Source organism: Herpailurus yagouaroundi, unplaced genomic scaffold (genome assembly GCF_014898765.1).
Source record: "Herpailurus yagouaroundi ecotype Mexico unplaced genomic scaffold, PumYag 28, whole genome shotgun sequence".
NCBI lineage: Eukaryota > Metazoa > Chordata > Mammalia > Carnivora > Felidae > Herpailurus > Herpailurus yagouaroundi.
The window spans coordinates 89,941,275-89,962,159 of NW_024412376.1; the positions used below are offsets into that span (position 1 = coordinate 89,941,275).

The following is a 20,885-nucleotide window of genomic DNA, read 5'->3' on the forward strand; positions in this document are numbered from 1 at the left end:
GGAGATGATCTGAATCTAAGAAGATAGATTCTATTAGCCTATGAGAACTACCAGGATGGATTGCCCCAGTCAATTGGAACGGTCAAAGTCCAAAGAGGACTGTACTGGCTTGGGGTGACTCATTCTGCCACCTCAGAAAGTCTGTATCTTGCATGTTGATGTGGGACAAGGAAAGGAGCTGGGCGGTAGAACACATCCAGACCCATTTTAAGACATATACATTCATGTGAGCCATGTGTAATTGCTTAGCATGGTGGCTTTCACATAACAGGTTTTCAGCAAACACTAATAGTATTGAATTAAATCTATCAAATATAAGAAAATTTATTTCTAATTTTTCAATGGCAGGTAAGTGGTTTCCACCCAAGGGATCTCATACAGTCCTTCATGAGAGGGCATTTACTAAAATTTGTTGAAATGGTAACTATGGTCATACTTGCTAGCCATTTATTAACATCTGGTCACAAAGACTGGAAACAGGGTTTGTTTTTAGAAATAAAAACTTCTAGAAGGAAGTCAATTTTTAGTGAGGCCATTGTATTTTATCAATTATCATAAGATGTGTGCATAAGGATAACATGTACGTTTACCTGTACGAAAGTTCTTAGCTCTGCCTTATTTACTATACTCATAACCCAGAATGTGTTTTTCCACTCCAAATGTCTGATTATAAAGTAGTAATAATTTGTTATCCAATTTTGTGGCTTGTAAGGTATTATGTAGGGTAAATGGATCTTCTCATCTTTTTTTTTTTCTTTTTAATTGATGAAGCAAAGTACCATTCAGCAAAGTCTATTTTTAAAAGTATTTATTCAGTTGACAACCAATCCCAAATTAAAAGAGATGAAAAATAACATAATTAAGAAAACAACAAATTGCCTGTAGCTTGATATGTATGAGAGAAGAAAGGAAGTCTTACAATTTTCTAATGTTTCATTGACCCAAAACCTGTGCATAAATTCTGAGGTGGTTGAAAGTGACAACCGGTTCTTTTAATGATTCACCAAAGGAAAAAAAATCAACATCTGAAAAGAATAAAATTATGTGGATATAAGGTATTTGTCTTGTTTTGAAATAGCAAAGTTGTTGTAAGTGGTGCGAACCAAGCAAACAATGGGGTAAATGAAGTACCACTGGACAGAAGCTGGGTCTGGCATGAATTCAGCCTCAAGCTATGACCTTGGGGAAGTAGCCTGAGGTGTTCACTTTCCCATCTGTAAAAGGAGCAGTGATTCAGGTGTTCTAAGTGGCCCCAGGCAGGAGGGAAAGTTCCTAGAGATTTGCATCCTAGGCTTGGGCAGAGGACTCTCCTTGGAGGCATTGTCTCTGAGCCATCCCTGAACTTACAACCCATGATGACCTGTGGCTATAACCGAAGCATGGCAGAGTTAAATAATAAGACCCAATATTAAGCCTTAGATTTGTCAAACCTTCGGGCAAGTCACAGCTTCTCAGCATCTTATATTGCAAAACCAGAGAGTCTAGCTTTGTATAGTTCCTCATAATCCCAACATCAAAAAGATCACTTTTAATAGAAATTTAGAGCAGCAAAGATTTTGGTCTAATTAGATATGTTTTCAGATATATATTCATTGAGTGAGTTAAATGCTAGACAAAAATATTGTTGTTCAAATGAGGAAAATAACACTGTATTAGAAATAATCTTGGAGTCAATTTTCAAATTAATAGATTCAGTACGATGAATATTTCCCTAAGAGCAAAGCAATTATTAATACATAAATTCTAAGTTTAATAATTACCCTGTCTTTTCTTTCTCTCTCTCTCTTTCTTTTTCCTTCTTTTTCTCTATTTTCTTTCTTTCTTTCTTTCTTCTTTTTTTCTTTCTTTCTTTCCTTTCATGTGACAAACCATCGTCCTGCTATTATTATAATGGTTACATTGTTTACATGGCCCAGGATAAATCTCTCCCCAAAAAGTGCTCACAGAGACATCACAAATAGAAATATATGTGAAGAAAAACAAATACACTGTCGGTTCAAATTGTCTCAAATAGCAGAAAGGCAGTCTTTTATCGGTTTAGGACATCACATAGTGTTGTTTCTAGAGAGCCACTCATTTTGGCATAGTACTGGTAGTAAAGCTTAACGTGTTTTATGCTTGAATTAACTCAAGATAAGTGTTTAGAAAACTTCAGGTTGATCTGTGAGAGAGTAGGCATTTTCTCATCTTATAGTTAAGACTTCAATGGTATGAGAGCAAGTTTAGAAAACGTTTTTATTAGACAAATTATTTAGACAAATTATACACAGAAAGCTCTGCCACTCATAACTGAGGCCTCCAAAAAGTGTCTTGTGTATTTGTATAATAGGCAATACATCAAAATAGGCCTATTTTAAATATTGTACATGGTGAACAGTTTGTCGATAGCTAAAAATCACTGCAACATCTCGTATGCCCCTATATAGCTTGTTGTAAAGTATCGTTTTGTTTTGTTTTGTTTTCAAATCAGAGTTGGGAATGAGATCATGAACGTTACAAGGGAAAACAAGTTGTGCATGCACTTAGGTACTTGTCACCCTGGAAACAAAATGGTTTTTGCATGATAAGAAATTTTTCTGCCTTACACAGTAGACAATATTTGAAGATTTAGTACAAAAACAGTGACAGTACAAGATGCTCCCCAGAACAGAATTAGCATCAAAATATAATATACCTTAAGAATATACCTTTTAATTTCTCCTAAAGCAAATCACATAGGTTGATTCCTATATCAATCCTAGCTACGGAATGAATTAGATTAAAATAAGTGTATGGCTGCGTAAAAACACAGGATAAGTTCTTGCTTCCTACTTACCACATTTTAATGTAAGGATTACAAACAAAGTTCATTCTATAGTTCTAACAGGTAAGAATGCTACTTTAAAAGGGTTGTGCACAAAGAGGCACTGTTTTTGCTGTCATCCTTCTATACACTTGGCACTAATGTAAAAAATACATAACTCCTCCAAATAGAACTGAATAAAAAGGGGGGTTAAGTCGAGAGCCCGGTATGGTCATTATATTTTCTTCTTTAGGATAATGTAGGACAGTAATTAAGGCCACATCAATATTTCTTAAGGGCTCCCACCTCTCCCCAACTACAGTTGTATTGATTGGCTTTCTGCTTTGGAAGAGGATTTATTAACCTTCGATGATCTACGTTTAAACTCTTATAGAGCTCTATGTGCTGCTGTGGACGTGGTCCAGCTAATAGCATTTTCCATTGAGATAATTAATTAAAAGTAAAATTATCAAGGTTAGCTTTATACACTGCTGAATAACAAATGCAAAACCTATTCAAATGAGTTACATCTAGGAACAAATAGTAAATCGCCCTGGATGTTTTAATAACAAAAGTATAAAATATTCTCTGTTGGCAAACAATGCGAGTCAGAATAACATTAAAGCAACCTGCCTTTTCTAACTGAAAAGACCCCCTGCACTATACATAGTTCCTGTATACAATACTGTTTTTTTTTTCAAACTAAAGCTTTATTAAATGAATTGCAATAGCAATGGCCGCCCTTTAATATATATACACATTATATAGGTGCATATATATGTATATATATATGAGATACTAATTTATTTAACACAATAGAGGCTTCTGCCATATGATAAAGTGTACTGTACATAAGAAAAAACTTGTAATACTGTACAATCACATAAAGGTCATATGCACTGTTGCAGTGCGAGAGTAGTTTTAACTGTAGTCTTGACTGGCATATTAATGGCTTTTTTTGTAATCCTACAAAATTGCATTCTCATATTATGTGGCCTGAATGGTCTTTAAGTTATTTTATAAACACTGCAGGGGTTGCCTTTGGTCCACAGTTAAAGGACACTCAACAGCAGTGGAGCATTGTATGGATGCAGCAGAAGAATGTAAAAAGACTGAAGTTATTGCAATTATATTTTTAAAAATAGAGAAATGTTACGTAAGAGGCCTTTATGTGAAATTAATCCTGCATATGCTTTTAGTATACTCAGTGCACATTTCCTATACTTGAAGTACAGTATATGAAAAGCGGACTAATAGGATCCTAGTATACTATATTCTGGGAGAACAAGTTGAGTAATGAAAAAAAGTGGAGGGAAATGTACAGAAAGAGAGGACAAAGGAGAAAGAAATAGAAGAGAGAAGAGAGGGAGAAGGTGGCGAGAAAGAACTATAATTGTTACTAATAATCCTGATTTTTCTCAAAAAATAATGTTACATCCATGTTAGTCCCACAATATTACAGTCGCTCCTTGCAAAGGGAGTCCTACAAAAGAAACAGTGAAGAGATTCTGTTTGATGCTCATATGGAGGTGCCTCGGTCTGGATCATTACCCAGATTGAGCCCCAGGGTAGGAGTTGGTTGATAAGGAATAGATGACATTGTTTTTATAGGACTCCTGAAAAAGCCCCCGTTAGGTGCCCTGTGCCTAAAAGGGCCAGTTCGGTGCTCAGGCACGTTGCCAAAAGCGAAACCAGAGGCAGCTTTAGCTGATAGTGTGCGGCTAAGAGTCTGGATCTGCTCTGGGATAAAGGTTGTTGTGGTAATATGAGTGTTCCTGAAATCACTGATTTGCTCCAGTGCTTGTCGTGTTGGCAAAGTGTCAATGTCCAGAGGGGTCAAGTCAATTGACGAGGTGGAAAACTGTTTATGGGGGCTGTCGTCATCTGTGCACAAGCTATTTACACGTCTATGGAGGTGCTCCAGGTCAATTTCCTTGTCATCCTGGAGATGAAGAAAAAGAAGATAAGGTTCTCATCAGTACTAGCTTCCATGGTTAAAAAAAAAAAAAAAAAAAAAAAAGTAGTTCAGCAAACATGATATGTAATTAACTGAACTTCGGGGTTTATTCATTTAACATATATCTATTGAGCACCTAATATGAGCCAGGCATTGTGCTAGATTCTGGGGGTACAAATATGACTCTGAGATAAGGTTACCTATCATAAATCTTTTTCTTTCATTGGAAGTTCTATAAATGTCACATGCAACTACAAAACTATGGGAACAGTAGATGGGTGATTGCATTCTATAAGATCAGGGACAGACCCAGGCAAAATACAAATAAGAAGTATGGTTTTCACAACTCACTTCCCCACCACACCTCTTCTTTCCACATGCTTCCTCCTTTTTCAGGGTGTCTTATTTCAAGCTGGATTTTTGTTCTTTTCCACTATTCACTCCTCATCTTAACTTTCCTTTCTTGGAGCTAAGTGATACGATATGCTAGTTCAAACTAAAGTGTTAGTGACTGTTAACATGTTATTTCTCTTGAGGCCAGAGAGATGTGAGATTATTTAGAAAGAGCAACATTCAACACAAAAGAATCAATTTCTCGATTCATACCACGCTCAAGCTATCTAGCACCTGAATGAGGCAATATTGTGAGGTCAGTGAGACCTTTAGAGACATCTTCAAGTCATGAGGTGTGAATGACAGCTTTGGTTTTGGGCCAAGTTTTTGCTAAATGGCCTCTAGATCGAAGATGCTTTGAGCTAACCTAATGGAGTCTTAGTAAGAAGGTACTTAATAAGAAAAAGGAAGTAAAAATCTCATTATTTCTGATGTTGAAAGCAATTCATAAATCCTTTAGGATTTTCGCTAAAAGTGAGCATTAAAGCCCAATGTTTGAAAAATAAAACTGGCAAGAAAAAAAAATTGTCTTTTATCAGTCATGTTTATAGCCAAGTTCAATAAATTAATTTTGTGAGGGTTTAAAAATACCTATTAATCATAAGAAGAGAAAATATTTGTTCATAGATCTGGATTAGCTGTCATGAGTTAGAATGGAGTATGTATTTTTTTCATTGTGCTATTATAGTGCTCCTCAGTGAAAAATATTTTGATGTGCATCACTGTTTTTCCTTCTCTTTTCTCATTTCAAAATCCAATAAAAATATCTATTAATGCAATATTATCACTGAGACTTTAGAGGGTTGGAGATATAATTTTATGGTTCCCACAGCAACTATAATGTAGTCATCCATCAACAGATATAATAATGCAAAAATTTAATATTATATATAGTAATTCAAAATATAAGGAGCTTGGGGAGTCCTTAATTTCCAGATTTTTGAGAATATGAAATCTCAGCTATAATGTTGCATTAATGTGGTCTTTTGCATTGAATCAATGTCAATAGAGATACCAGAAGCTTATTCCATAAAGAAAACACTACAATAAAACCTGATTAATTTTTAGTTCATATTCCACTAACTGAGAACGTCTGATCATTTGGATAGGTAGAAAGCTAAGTTTTATCTTTGGTAAGTCAAGCTTTTCCTTATAAATGGTGCTGATCAATTTTGCCTATAAAGTGGTAGAAAGGAATTCTCAGACTACTTTAGAAAAAAATCTGTTTGAAAGAATACACTAACATGTAAACATTCATATGCAAATCGGAAGTCATTTTTATTTGTGCATTAAAGCAGATCTTCTCAGGATTCGCTCTAACCATCAATTAGTCAAAGTCTAGTTACAGAAAGTTTAAAAATGTCCTTTGAAACTATCCAGCAAATCAAACCATGCAGCAAACTCAGGTTATTTTTCATTTCAATTTGTGAAACTTTAGTGAATATAATTTCATTATTTAAAAATTTTTCACCTTTTACGTCCAGTGGAAATATGATAAATTAATCAAGCAATTTATTTTAACTTCCTAATTTCTCTGATCATTTATAAATTCCATAATTTTTGATGTAAACAAGGCACATGCCACTTTCAAAGAGATACTGTGTATAACTCTGCAATTATTCTTTCAGATCTTTGAAAAAATTTTAATTTTATTTTATTAAAAATTTAATTTTAGGTGATCCACAAAATGGATTTATTAAGCTTAGAGCCATCAAAGAGCTAAAAACATATGATCATTTCTATAGGTCTATATACAGACAGAGGGAAGGAGTCACTGGTGGTGAAGAGACAAATTACGATTATTTTGCTGTGGCGCTGTATTTCTTACGCTGAATCTTAGAGACACAAGTAATTTACCTATAAGTTCCACAACCTATTGAGATAAAATGTTAAGCATATTTTGTGAACTGGCCAAGGGAATCACAACCTTTAAGAAAATCACTGAATTAAAGTCTATCTTGAGATTTGGCAGAATGTTAAAGCCTTTCATGGCACATGAAATTGTCAGTCTTTCAAACACTAAGCCTCCTTTTCATTTATCTGGGATGTCCTAAAACGGAAATTGGTATTGGCATCACCACTTTTTATATTTCATAAGTTTATTTTCAATATTCAAAGAAAGAAGAAATAAGGACTGCCCCCAACCCATTACCCTCTCCCTGGTGATTAATCCTGCCTGGAAAGACAACCTGCTTGTTGGCTCAACTTAGTGCTGAAGCTCTCAGTCAAGTACCTCTTTTGATGGGACCCGGGAGCCTTTCCTCTTGTTCCACCACGTCTCCAGCATAGCTATAAAGCAGGAGAGGACAATTCCAGCAGCCAGGATACAAAAAACTCCTGCAAAGCTCTTTATGTCCAGGGCGCCTCCTTTCTGCTTTGTGTCCACTGAGGAATACAGGTCACACTGGCCATTCTTTGGCCACCATTTGTGCTTCAGGATGTCCATGTCACCATTCTGCTGAAGCTCCAGGATCCTTGGGGTAAAGAGCACAGTCATGTGTTACTGCAGACATGGTTATTGCTTCGGTCCACAACACATCCATTTATAACCCCACCTCTAAAGGATGGTGGTTGTCAAGGGGAAATGAATGTATAGAATAGCCTGCAGAAGGAATGTCAGGACACTGAAAACGTTATTGCTTTGATTTTATAGACCGAGTTGGGCCACAGGCGTTCCTCTCTCCCCTCTCTCCCCTCCCTTCCTCTCCCCATCCTTCTTCTTCTTTTTTTGGTTTTATTCTATAAGTCTAAATATTCCCCTCCTGCTTTGTTGCAATGTGTTTTTACAATTACATTTCAGAGGCACTGTTTTTATGTGGTTTCAAGCTGCTGCAGTTCTGTGTCCCTTCCCTACATGCAGAATGACGCTTTGGATCTTAATGCTTTTATGAAGAACGTTTTGCTGCTTAGAGCAAGATGCTGGCATAATGTCGCCCGGCATATGCTACACACAAAGAAATTCAATTAAAAAGTCTTCTATTATTTAACACAGTGTGGGAGAAAGCCTTGGGACAAGTTTGAAGTTGATAAAATACATCATTTTTGGGTTTTCACACAACTGATGTAGTTTCCCTTTTAATGCCAAAGGGGAAAATAATCTTACCTTGGAGAACAAGACCAGAGGCTTTTAGAAGTAGTTAAATTCAGACAAGAAATACCCTTCTTCGTCTTCTTCCCCCCCCCCCCCCCCAGAATCTGGGGCTAGCTGCAAACACTGAGGCTTTTTTTCAAGTGTGATTTTCATAGAGGTTTTATTCTCATTTCCAAATACTCTTGCCTACCTCTGGCCTTTCTCCAACTGTGTCCCCTCTCACAGGGTGAGAACGGTCAGGGGCAAGGCCATGAGCTGGTCGAGCGTGTGTACCATCCTCGCGGTTGCTAGATTTCCCACCCAAACAGTTCAGAGTGCTTCTCCAGGAGCTGGGAAGGTTTGTCCCAATATTTCCTCCTGAGAGCGAATCTCATAGCCACGAGGGTATCATCGGTCTATAGAGTGGTGTTTAGAGAGTGTGGACTGAGTTTGGATGTACAAACTCAGGGTTATATACCTTTGTGTGGGCGATCCTTCACTGTGCAGGACAGAGCTGGAGGTGGAAGAGAGGGGGCCAGGGACCAACTCCCTGGGCCACTGGGTCAGTGTAGTATAACTAGCTAGCCACAAACTAGAAATTCAAACCTGGCCTCCTAAGGGCCATGGAGGTGTATTTATCAAGGTAAGAGGATTGAACATATTTTATCTAAGCGTTTTTAGCTCAATTTATAATTTTTATATAGTTAGCCTTAGGATATGTGGACCTAAATAGTACTCTTGCCTTGGGTCTTGGTCATTTGGGGAAAGACATCTTAAAACTTTAAAGAGAAAAATGATGTCTGTCTGGAAGGAGTAAATGCTCTTTTGGTGACACATTGCCTTTTTACTGGTTTCATGTCATCCAGGGGTTTTTAAGAATGAGCTAAAAGATAATGGTTGGGGTGGAGTCAACATTCCACTTGAGTCAAACAAGAGTAAAACCAGTCCAAAGGGCTGTGATGGAGACATGGTCTTATCATCCACCTTTGGCTGTTCCCATAGCCTCACCCCCAGCACCCCCAGGTGACACTCCAGGATCGACACTGCTCTGGAGTTTCCTTCACAACCTGGACTTTTCCTTTTTTAAGATACTGATCTGTCTAAAGGCCTGTTGCTTCAGGGTGTTGCTCAAAAAGTGCAGTTAATTTGATTCATTGAATTTACTAAAATGATTGTGAATACTAATGGATTACATTTTCATCCTTATTCTTCCCTCTTTTCAGAGTCATTTGTATTTTCCAGACTCTACAAATGTGTTCTATGGGACACTAGTACCTAGAGGGGTTTCTGCAAGAAAAGGGTTCTGTGGTCACTAACTTTGAGAAACACCCTCTCAGCAACTTACAGAGAAGTCAGTCTATTAAAGGTTCTAGGAAGACCCGTAGAAAAGAAAACTTGAATGATTTTGTTTAATTTAGCATTTCCCAAAGTTCTCTGACTTTCCTTCTTTTTTTCCTCATTGTTTTCTTCCCTAATAATATATATTAATAATTTGTGGAGCTAGAGTTTTACGGAATACACTTGAGAAACAGTGCTTTCACCCAAAGAAACAACTACTCATGGGAACTGGTAGCATGGTGTGAGGTATCACACACATCTGTAATCACAGCATCAAATTCGCTTGCTTGGCCTATCCACAAAATACATTCAAATAATGTTGGCAAACCCATTAGCTATTTGCCTACCTAAAGATGCTAGGTAGTCAGACACCATTGAATACTTTGAGGGAAAAATTTAGTCATCTCTAAAAAAAATATTCTTAACTTTGACATTAGAGGTATCTGTAGATACCTTCCTATTCATCTATCTCTTCAGTAAGTATTTAAAGAATGATCTCACACCAGGTATTTCTTTGGGTCAAAATTTATATTAAACCACAACTGCACATTCAGCCAGAATGGCCTGAGCAACATTGTGATATTGTTTCTTTTCAATGCTCTCAATTCATGTTAATTTATCTTTTCATGCAGTCACATGTTCATTTGGGAACCAATGATTGCCTACTCTTTCTCCTCAGTGGTATCTTTATCACAATGTGTCCTTATTATTTGCACACCTGAAAAATAATTTGGGTTTCAAACATAATCATTGAAGTATACACGAAGTATACTCTATGACACCCATTTTGATGCTAATGGTGCAAAAGGCCTTAAATCCAAAGAATGTGTTTAATTATAGAACTTTTAGGTTCAGCAAGCTGGGTGGTAGGGATTACCGTGGGCAAAGAGTGAGCAGACTCCTCTACTTGCCTTCAAGGATGATCACACCACAAAAATCTCTTTATCTGGTTGATACCAGGAAGCACAGGTAACTGAGGCATTTCATGGACACCCCGTTTTGGGGGATAGACAGAACGACTGGACAATAGGACCCCTCAGTTAAGCCCACAACAGATTCTAGGATTATAGGCTGGCATGGAATAGAAATGTTGGGAAGGAAGGAAAGTGTTTTTCTAAGCTCAGGGTTCTGCCATAAATTCTTGCTACATAATCTGATGCTCCTGGAAATTCCATTAGAAAAGTGTAACTATACCTTTCTTTTTGTTATTTAACAAAAGTCCATTTAAGGATTAAAGAAAGTTTAGCAAAATCTAATGCATTGCCTTAAAGACAAATTGGATGAGCCCATTAATAAATGAGGAATATATATATATATATATGTATATAATATTCAAAGGCACTGGCATCTTTACATGAAACTTGAATCACACATAAAGGAAAGTTTTGTATTTAATTATAATTAGCATTGATGTGTGTGTGTGTGTGTGTATGTGTGTGTGTGTGTGTGTGTGTGTGTGTATGGGTGTGTATAACAATGCAAGAATCTGGCTGCACAATCCTTAACATGTTGAGATCTTTAGTCCCACGGAATAATTGTTTTTGTTGTATTTGTAATTTCCACAAGATGGCAGTCTTTGCTCACAGACAGCACTGTGTTCTTGTCATTCTAGTTAATTGGTGGGTTTGAAAGGTGTCAAGTATAAACTTAAACTATTAGAAAGAAAGTTGGATAATAGACCATGATGAACAACTGGATAAGCAAAACCTCTTCTTGGAGTGTAGTCCAAAAAATTCCTGCCATTTTTACCCCAGAGTGATGAGAGCAGTACTTCGCACTTTTGAGAGTTGTTATGGTGAAAACTCATGAAGCCATAAACAAAAGCATCTTGCTTGTTGTTTGGCACTTAGTAGGCTACCACAACTCAAATGCTAGAATTATTATTATCCGCATGTGTGACAGCCATTCTTTCTTTGGACCTGTTCCGGTACGTATTTCTTAATGGAGAGTTATATTCCCAGATGAATCAGTGAATGATTGATTCACTGACAAGAACATTGCATTCCTTTCTTTTGTCCAAAAGTATTAAAACATTTGTCATCCCCTTGAACAGAAAAATTTTAGCAGTCCATAAAACCGAGCTTCAACTTGAAAATGGTTAACAGATCAATTCTGCATGCACTGAGTTCTTTATTGGTATAAATGAGCAAATTTCAGGAGACGTGAGTGGGGAAGCAGAAGATTCTTCTTTCATATTCAAATAAAAATATTCAACAAATTCGAGGTGTTCATCTTGAAAAGCTTTTTACTTACTTTGAAGATACAACAGCCTCATTTGTGTGTGAGAATTACACTAATTATTGATCACTTACAATTCTTAATCACTGCTCTAGAAATTGATTTTCAAATTATTTATAATGAAACAGGTTGCTGAAAGATGAATGCAAATTTCTGATCCCACGTAAGTAGCTTTGATTTTGCCTTTGAATACCATAGCAGTCTGTGGATTCCTTTCTAATTTTCTTACCCGTGGGTAAATTCCTGCTGAGCTGTACAAAGATACTGGTTATCTGAGAAAAAGGACACCTGACTTTTCAGTTGTTTCTGCTGGGAACAAATTTAGAGGTCATCAGAGAGTTTAAAAAATTAAGTGCAGGAATTGTGATTTCAGGCCATATGTGTGTGCTCTGACTGGCATATCCAATACCAGTCTTTGAACATCAGAGTTGTGAAAACGAATTTTATCAACTTCCTGCGAACTAGGCATCAGTCGTTTTTATTTTCTTATTCTCCTCCTGTGATTCTTCTTGCAATTAGAATTTTCTCCCTACATTCATAGATGCATAAACTACTAGAGCAGAAGTGAGAGAGGACATCATCTATTCTCTTCACCTCCCCCTCCACTCACTCTATGGAGGAGAAACCGAGTCACATAGAAGAACAATTCCCCCAAATTATCACACTCAACACACACAAAAAAAACAATTTATATAGCACACTGGAGTAGCCTGAGATGAAAGGTAGGGAGACATGCCTTGTCTGTTTTGAGGGCTGAAGGGATCAATATTTTAGCGATATTCTAGTACATCATCTAAGATACACCAATTGGGAAGCACTGTTGTAGAGATGGGATGACTTTTTTGTGTGACTAACATAGAGTAAATTGTTGAGTGAGGGCTACAATTCAGGTCTGTCTTCCAGCACATTTCCCCCTACACAGCCTCTGATATGTAACTATTTAGAGAAGAACGCTGTCAGTTTCAGAGATTTGTTAGACCTTAAGTAAAATTGTCACCAATAGGTTTCTTCTAAACCTATTGAAAATGTAGCTTTTCTCCAGAACTTCATCGATCTTCCTCAGGAGGAGTAGGCCTGCTGAGCAGTGGGAACAAACCTAAAATTAGCTCAATATGATTTAAAATTTAATCTGATCTAATAAGTTAACATGACTCTAGCTTTAGCTCAATTTACTTGAGAGAATTACTCAATCCTTCTGTTTCCTCCCCTTTTCCTTGCTTTTTTCCAAGATGGCATCAGGGTTTTTAAAGAGTGACATTATATCCCTTACATTGGAGGCTTGGGCGGAGGGAGCTGCTGGCTTCTTGCTGGTCCTTGGCTTTGCTCTGGCAGCAATCATTTTAGGTATGATGGCCTGGGTTCAGTCCTTAGATATGAACTGGTGACTACTGGTGAAGCGGGCAGAGGCTTTAAGTCCACCAATGTTGGCTAACGTCTTTCTCAGTTCCTTTAAGGCATGTGGGCTCCTCTCTGCTGACTCAGCCTCTGGGGTGCTATACACCTTTCTCAGCTTCTGCCATTTTGTTCATGCTGTCCCTAACTATTCTTTAGCTTTCAGATAGCATTGTCATCTTGTCATCTTGTCACTTCACTGTGGAGGGCTCCAAAGGTGCTCCATGTGCTCTAACTCAGCATTCACATCACGTGGGAGCAAGAGAGGCCTGGGAATAAAGACCTAACCCTTGTTTTTTCCTGACCGCAGCTCTGGCTTTTCCCACCACCCGAGGTCTCCTCTGCTGGTGAAGAGCTTGGTAGGCCCCATGACTCCTGTCAGAGACTCTAAGGTAAGGAACCCTCTACCCCCTGTGGGCATGTATTCCGGTCCAGCTAACGCCCCTTCACCTGCCCATCTCCTGCCCCCTGCCCCGTGCTGGAAACTTCTGGCCAGAGGAGGTATAGCTTTCCTTTTCTCTTCTGGATATCCCTCTTATACCCAGGGTCTTCAGACTTCTTGGCCTGTCATAGTGGAAGGGAATTGAAGCTACATAATGACAGAAAATCTATGATCTGAGACCTCCAGCTGGCATTTCTTCAATCTGAAGTGTTGAGGCAACGTGACACTAGAGATTGGTGAGGGTGAAAAACATCATTTTAATATCTTAAAAACATTGATCTGACCTGTTTGTTATATGCTTATGCGCTGTATGTAACCAAAATTTAAAACAGATATGTAGGATAGAGTCTCATTACTTATTAATGTTTAATGTCACTTAACACTGAGAAAGAAATTTGGGAATAACTGAACAGAAGTATTTTTGACACTGAGTGGATCTATTTTGGCCCAGAATACCCACATTATTAAATTCATTTGCTGGGTTCTCACGAAAATGTCTCTCCATGGTTACTGAGAAAGAATTAATAATAGCATGCACACGATTTTCAGAAAAATGTCAGCTCAATAGGTTTTTCATTCATTTGTCCTTTCTTTCATTCTGGGCTGAAGAAATGCTGGTAAACTTGGATTGAAGCAAAAGCACTTCTCAAAGATTCACGTTTAGTATTCAATTAAGTGTAGTGGTGCTCTGACTGGCATATCCAATACCAGTCTTTGAACATCAGAGTTGTGAAAACGAATTTTATCAACTTCCTGCGAACTGGGCATCAGTCGTTTTTTATTTTCTTAAGCAAAATGTCTTAATGTCTGGTTAGTAGCATTAGATACAACAGATATTTCTTGATAACATGTAATACCTCAGTAATACCAAATAACTGAAGACAGACTATTAGAAGCTATTTCCTTTGTTTAAATTGGACTTTTAACTAATTCTTCCAGTTAGTTGAGCCAGACGCCGTTGTTTCGATCCGGTCCACTAACATTATCTACCATCTCACATAGATGAATATGGCATTTCAAATAAGCTTATAAATATCATTCTTTAGGCCAGAGGACCTTTTTATAAAGGTTTAGGCAATAACAAACCTTTTTGTTAAGGGCCAGACACTGTTGCAACCATGTGACCCTGCCTTTATAGTTACCAAAACAGGCCTGAGCCAGCTTTGGCCTGTTGGCTGTAGTCGCTGATCTGTTGTGGAGCCCCGTAGCAAATAACTCTATGAAGTCAACAAATTTCCATTTCATTGACAAAGATATTGAAGTTCAGAGGGCTTAAATGACTTGGCCCAAGTCACATCATGAGAAAGCATCAGAGTCTGTTTTAAAACCAAAGCTTTTGACTGTCATCCCAGTGCTTTTGACCATGTATTAATAATATATAATAATTAATATGTAGTAATGCCTGCTGTTAATATGTGTGTGCCTTTAAGTGAGTACAGAGATGAATTTGAGGTAATACTCTATATTCATGATGGCACTATAATAGTTCAAGTGAGTTTTGGATTTCCCTGGTTTTCTGACTATCCTGGAATAGACATCTGGAACCTATACCCCGAGACTGGGACCACCCATGTTACAAATGAATGACTGCCTTGATTATTTGAGATCAGGTTGTATTTGTCTTCTGAGGTCTGTATTTGCTGAATCGTTTTCTAGGCAATGGAGGCTTTATCTTGAGATCAAAGGGAGGTGAACAAATATTATACTAAGAGAATTTCAGGCAGTGACTATGATTTACTGAGAATGGGTAACACAATCGATTGAAGCAGAAAAGGTGGGTTTGTTTTAATCAAAATACATAAAAATGGTTCCTAACAACCTGTGACTAGAAGTACTATAAACTAATGAGAAGTTTTTCAGGGTTGGTAGAAATTACTATGGACGATTTATGGGCATGACAGCATGTTGGTACTGGAAGGGGTCTGGGAGATGAGATCATATTTGATTCCTGCTTAGTGATGTGGAGTGACCTGCCTGGCTCCCCACCACAGGGCGCAATCAACAGACCTGGACTTAATTATACATTCAGTTATTATTGAGGACTGCTGTATGTCACAGACCTGCATGAAAAAGACGAGTTTCCTGCATGGCTTCAAACCTGGTCTCTCACTTTCAAATTTAAAGAAAAGACAATTCAGTAACATCTTCAATTGGTCACGTCTGCTTTTCTTATTAAGAAAACAGTGTCCATCCTTATGTAGTAAGTAATGTCTTCTTAAGGCACCCATTTTTCTGTGTAGGGGAAATAAGCTGTAAACTTTCTCCAGGCAATCTATTTTCCACAGGAATAGCAATAGTAAAGGCATGTATAATGCTGCAAAGTTCATGAAGCACTTATCAAAAACATTACATATCATGTGATTTACTGCTTAAAATAATTTCGTGAGGGAGGAATTATATTGATTGATTGATTGATTGGATGACTGATTGATCACACCCCTCTCCTTATTCCTATAAGAGGCTTAAGAGGGCTGATGTTATTAAATTCTCATTTTAAAGCTGAGGAGATTGAGGCTAAGAGGTGAAGTGAAATTTCCCAAGGTCACAAAGCTGGTGATTGATCTGGTCAGCTCTCAAACCAGGTCTTTTGGCTTCTGCTCTTTTTTTTTTTTTTTTTTAATACATTGTCAAGATCTTTATTATCCTCCCCAAAACCCCCCATGATAATGGAAGCTGCCTCCTTATTTCCTGCTGCTTTATTAACTGAGGATTTGATGACTCAAGTTCCTTGGCTAACACATATTCCATTGTATCCATTTACAAACATTACACTTTGTGTTACACATCCTGATGTCTCCAGAGAGCCACATGAATATCGCATGAGTTCATTAATCTCTGTGCGATTAGAATAAACGTCAGATGAATTCATTCTCATGAGGCACTCAGGGGACTTTGCCAATGTTATCAAAACAAGGCAGTGTGTTCAAAATAAGGAAGTGGTGTTTCAAAACCTTATCCTTACTCAGTGTATGTCAACCTATTGTGAAGTTTCAATCTATGTGATGCAAACTTCCATAGTTATCCTAATGCAAATTTTCCTTAGAGTTTAAACAGTAGCCCATAAAAGGTAAATATTTATTTATTAGATAACACTTAACTATTTTGAAAAATGTGTGACACTTAAAACAATTTTTATGTTCCAAGTTTGATGACATTTTTTGTTGGCTCTAAGAATCGTCATACTTTACAGATATGTCATTCTTTGAAGATGAACCTGAAAGCTGCAGTGAATGGTACCCAGTCAGATCAGTACTTCTAGGTCAGAGTCAGCCTCTTGCACCACAGTCTCGCTTTGCCTCAGGGGGCAAAATCAACCTCTTTCACAGAGAAGCAATTGCTTGAAAAATCAAATTAGCAACATGATGGATCTCAAGACTTTGGTGACTAGTGAACTTTAATTATTATATATTTTATGTGTTTATGCTGGCAGTAAAAGTCAAGCACTCATTATAGAAATGGCAGACATGATCTTTCATAAAATGAGTGCTGGGCGGCAAATGAAGAGATAATCAGGATAATGAAGGCAAGCCAGAAAGATGCTGGAGAGTTGAAAAGACCCTGACAATGGCTCCCACTGAGATGGAGGGCATAATTGCAATTGGAAAGAGAACACTTTTGGTGATCTTTAAAAATGTCAGCTTCATCCTTAAGCTCAGTGTGATATTTGGGTTATAGGGTAAAGGGGAAAAATTCATTCTGCAGTGAGAAACTGGCAGTGACCATCTGGGCTTACAGTCACCCTTCAAACAATACAAGATCTTCTCGTGCAGACCTTTCAAATGCATGTTTATGAAAAAGGGTCATAAAGTCAAACTTACTTCGCTTAGCATGTTATACGCACTTTATGATTTTAATATCTTTGAGTCTGACAACTAAACCTTAAAATAAGTGGGATCTTGAAGTGTGTACTATGTGTAAACGGATAATGATTGTGATATGTATCTTTGGCACAGCGTTAGGAGACAGAAGATTATGGAGAAGGAAACTTTTGAATGCAAATATATTCTCATGAACATCTGCATAAACACTGAAGTTTTCATAAGTTGACTAACAGTTTAAACATGTGGAAGGAATGTATTATTTCTAAAAGCTGCTACAGTAGTAGGTACTTCACAATGAGAATTCTTTCATAATGCAAACATCTTCTAGATTAGAGGATGTATATTGATACATGTTTAAAAAAAAACCCTCCAGGTATACTTATACTAAAGACGGTGGACAAATTCTGTGTAATTATTTAAAATTCTCAGGCAAGAGTTAGATCATTTGATAATAGTACAACTTTATGAAAACAATTTTACTTTGCTTAACCCATATTTTCATAGATGGTCAGTGTAAAGTACTTTAAAAGTTATATTCTAACTTTTTAGGTATATTGCATTATATTTAGTATTATTCCACTTCTGCTGGAAAAGTGTTTCAAAAAATTTCTGAGGTGCAGAGAGAGAGAGAGAGAGAGAGAGAGAACCCCAAGCAGACTCTGCCCTGTCAGTGCAGAGCCTGACGTGGGACTCGAACTTAAGATACATGAGATCATGACCTGAACCAACGTCAGACACTTAACTGACCGAACCCCTAAGGTGCCCCTCAATTTTTTAATATAGATGGTAACATAACGTAAACTTTCCTTGAAGTGACTAGAATCATTCAAAAACAGAGTTTCATTTTAGACATTTTAAAAAGTGAATTCAACTTTCTAACTTCTTTCTATTATGAATCTGAACATGCTATGTTTCTCTCTCTTTAAAAAAAATTTTTTTTTAACATTTTCATTCGTTTTTGAGAGGCAGAGCATGAGCAGGTGAAGGGCCAAGAAAGAGGCAGAGCCCAACATGGGGCTCGGACCCACCAGCTGTGAGATCACGACCTGAGCCTAAGTCAGATGCTTAACCTACTGAGCCACCCAGGCGCCCCTGAACAAGCTATGTTTCTATAAATGGGGGGAAAAACCCAAATGGTCTGTTGGACGATTATCTGCAATTACATTACTGTGTAATTCTACTGCAGTGTGATGATGTGTTCTGCCAGGGGCCGTGCAATGAAAGGCGCAAAGGGTCACCAAACCTTGGATTTGGAACGATGGACAGTTTAGGAAAGCTTTTTGGTGTAAGTGTTGTCATAGTTGCCTCCTAATGAAACTTACCTTCTGGATTCTTGATTTTAGACTTGTAGCCTCAGCACTGTGTGAACTAAATGTCTGTGGTTTAGGCCACCCAGGCTGCGGTACCGTGTTATAGCAGCCCGAGCTGATGGATATACACGGACTGCGAAACACAGAGCACAGCAGCAAGTGTCGTTTTTTGCGTATAGCTGTCATTTAGGAGTCATTTTCCTGTTCAGTACTTTTCCAAACCTGGAATATCTCTTCTGAATGTCTTCTTTCTCCCTCTGGATCATGTTTGGGATAGAACTGGTCTTAGACTCAGAACCTGCAGAATTTATGCTTCTTCTTTTCCTTAACCAGTATTTAGGATGTTCTTAAAAACATCCTAAACTAGGATGCATACAAATATAACATCTTTCTTTTTAGGATGTCACTTTATAATTTGCAAAGCATTTTATTGTCATTGTCTTGTTTTTATTACACAGTCCACAGATTAAACCAAGAATCCTTTACTTTATCATTTACTTTAATAAGCAAAGTCTTCATTTATAAACTTCATTAATTTAACTCCTGTCATGTGAAATTTCTATAGTTGGCATGTTACAGCCATATAAAAACTTTTTCTAATAAAAATTAATTATGCAAACGAGAATGTGGGAGAGATGTTTAAACTACTTAAGAAATGAAATTGTTTCCAAGCACTTCACATATGATAACCTGATACAATAACCTACTTGAAGTAAACTGATTACGAATCATTATTTAACACAAGATCTCCAATGCTAATAGTTAGCATTGGATTATGAATGCTAATAGTTAGCTTTACTTTCATTGGTAGGACCCAATCTTCATTAAAAGTGTAATATTGTCAGATGCGTAGCATTCGTCTTTAGGCTAATACCAAACACCCACTCTTTGGGCATATGTTAATAAGTAGGAACATAAAGTTTAAATAGAGTACCTGGATTCCTTAAGTAGTTAAAAGAATAGGTCTCACTTAGCAATGAAATATTGGCTGTCTTTTTTTTTTATGAGGCAGCAAACTGAGGTACTCTGACATAAATGGCTATTTATAAAAAATGACATAATGTGGTATAAAGTAGCAGTGAGACATCTAATTCCATGCAGAAAAGATAATTGATGTGTTACTGCTGTACTTCACAATTTAGTTTTCCCACGCATGGGAGATATGCTGGGAATTAGTCTATTCCATCTTCTTAATGAGACTTATCTATTACTTCAGATAATGTATCTATTTTCTTCAACCAGCAGGACTAACTGCTTACTGGAGTGAAGTTTTCAACAATTATTAGAAAGGAACTTTACCAATAGACATAAAGGGGAATAGTTTATCTTTCCATGTATCTATGTGTTGAGATAAAATGAACTGGTACGGCCATGCTGCTGTTATGAAAGGGATGTTGACTCCCATAGTTCCTGTGCAAGCTCATGCAAGCTGCTTGCTATTTTCTATGATAATAGCAAGAGCTATATGCACGGCAATGTTTACTTACTTGATGATATGGTGGGAGGCTTCAATAACTCGAGAAAAGGCTTGATAAAAATTGAATGTCATTCAGCCCTGATAACAATTGTCAGAGGGACTGCGTGGCTAGTTTCTTTATTCAGAAATAGGTCTGATGATACCATATACGTTTACGTACCAAACGGAGGCATTTGCAAAGCCTGCTATTTCTCTGCTTTACCCCAAACCTGACATAATCAGCATTTCAAATCTGTTCCAAATCTTGATGAATTAGAAATACAAGCAATCTAGCTAAGTGATCAGATATATTTATAAGAGCCTTGATGAGTAATTGTAGGAGCGCAATTTGCCCATGTTTAGATAGCCAGTTATATTTTTCAGTAACTGAATTGTCCAAAATATTGGTAAACTATGAAGAATCTTTACCTTGTATACGGTGGTAAACAATAGTGGACACTGTGCTCTGTTTCTAGGTGAGTAAAAAAGGATGAAACCCTCTAATAAAAGTAGCACTGAAGTAAAACTCAAGTTTTACTTGAGTTGCTTCCAGTAATGGCATATTCCATACACAATAATTAGGCACACTACCTTAGCAATAAGGGTAATGTAAGAAATAGATCCGCCTTATAGCAAGAGTAACATCCCCCATGTTCGCTTACTTTGTAGAAGAGACTACACTCTAG

General features: G+C 37.3%; 1 protein-coding gene across 1 annotated transcript in view; it reads right to left on the bottom strand.

The window, feature by feature from the left end:
• Nucleotides 1-793: 793 nt before the first annotated feature.
• Nucleotides 794-20,885, bottom strand: part of GRID2 (glutamate ionotropic receptor delta type subunit 2) — a 1,464,148-nt gene continuing 1,444,056 nt past the window's right edge. The window contains exons 15-16 of the mRNA XM_040478406.1: nucleotides 7,366-7,606; nucleotides 794-4,724 (exon numbers count right to left, since the gene is read on the bottom strand). Coding sequence (XP_040334340.1) covers nucleotides 4,302-4,724; nucleotides 7,366-7,606 — 664 coding nt within the window. The 3' untranslated portion in view covers nucleotides 794-4,301. The remainder of the gene's footprint in view (nucleotides 4,725-7,365; nucleotides 7,607-20,885) is intronic.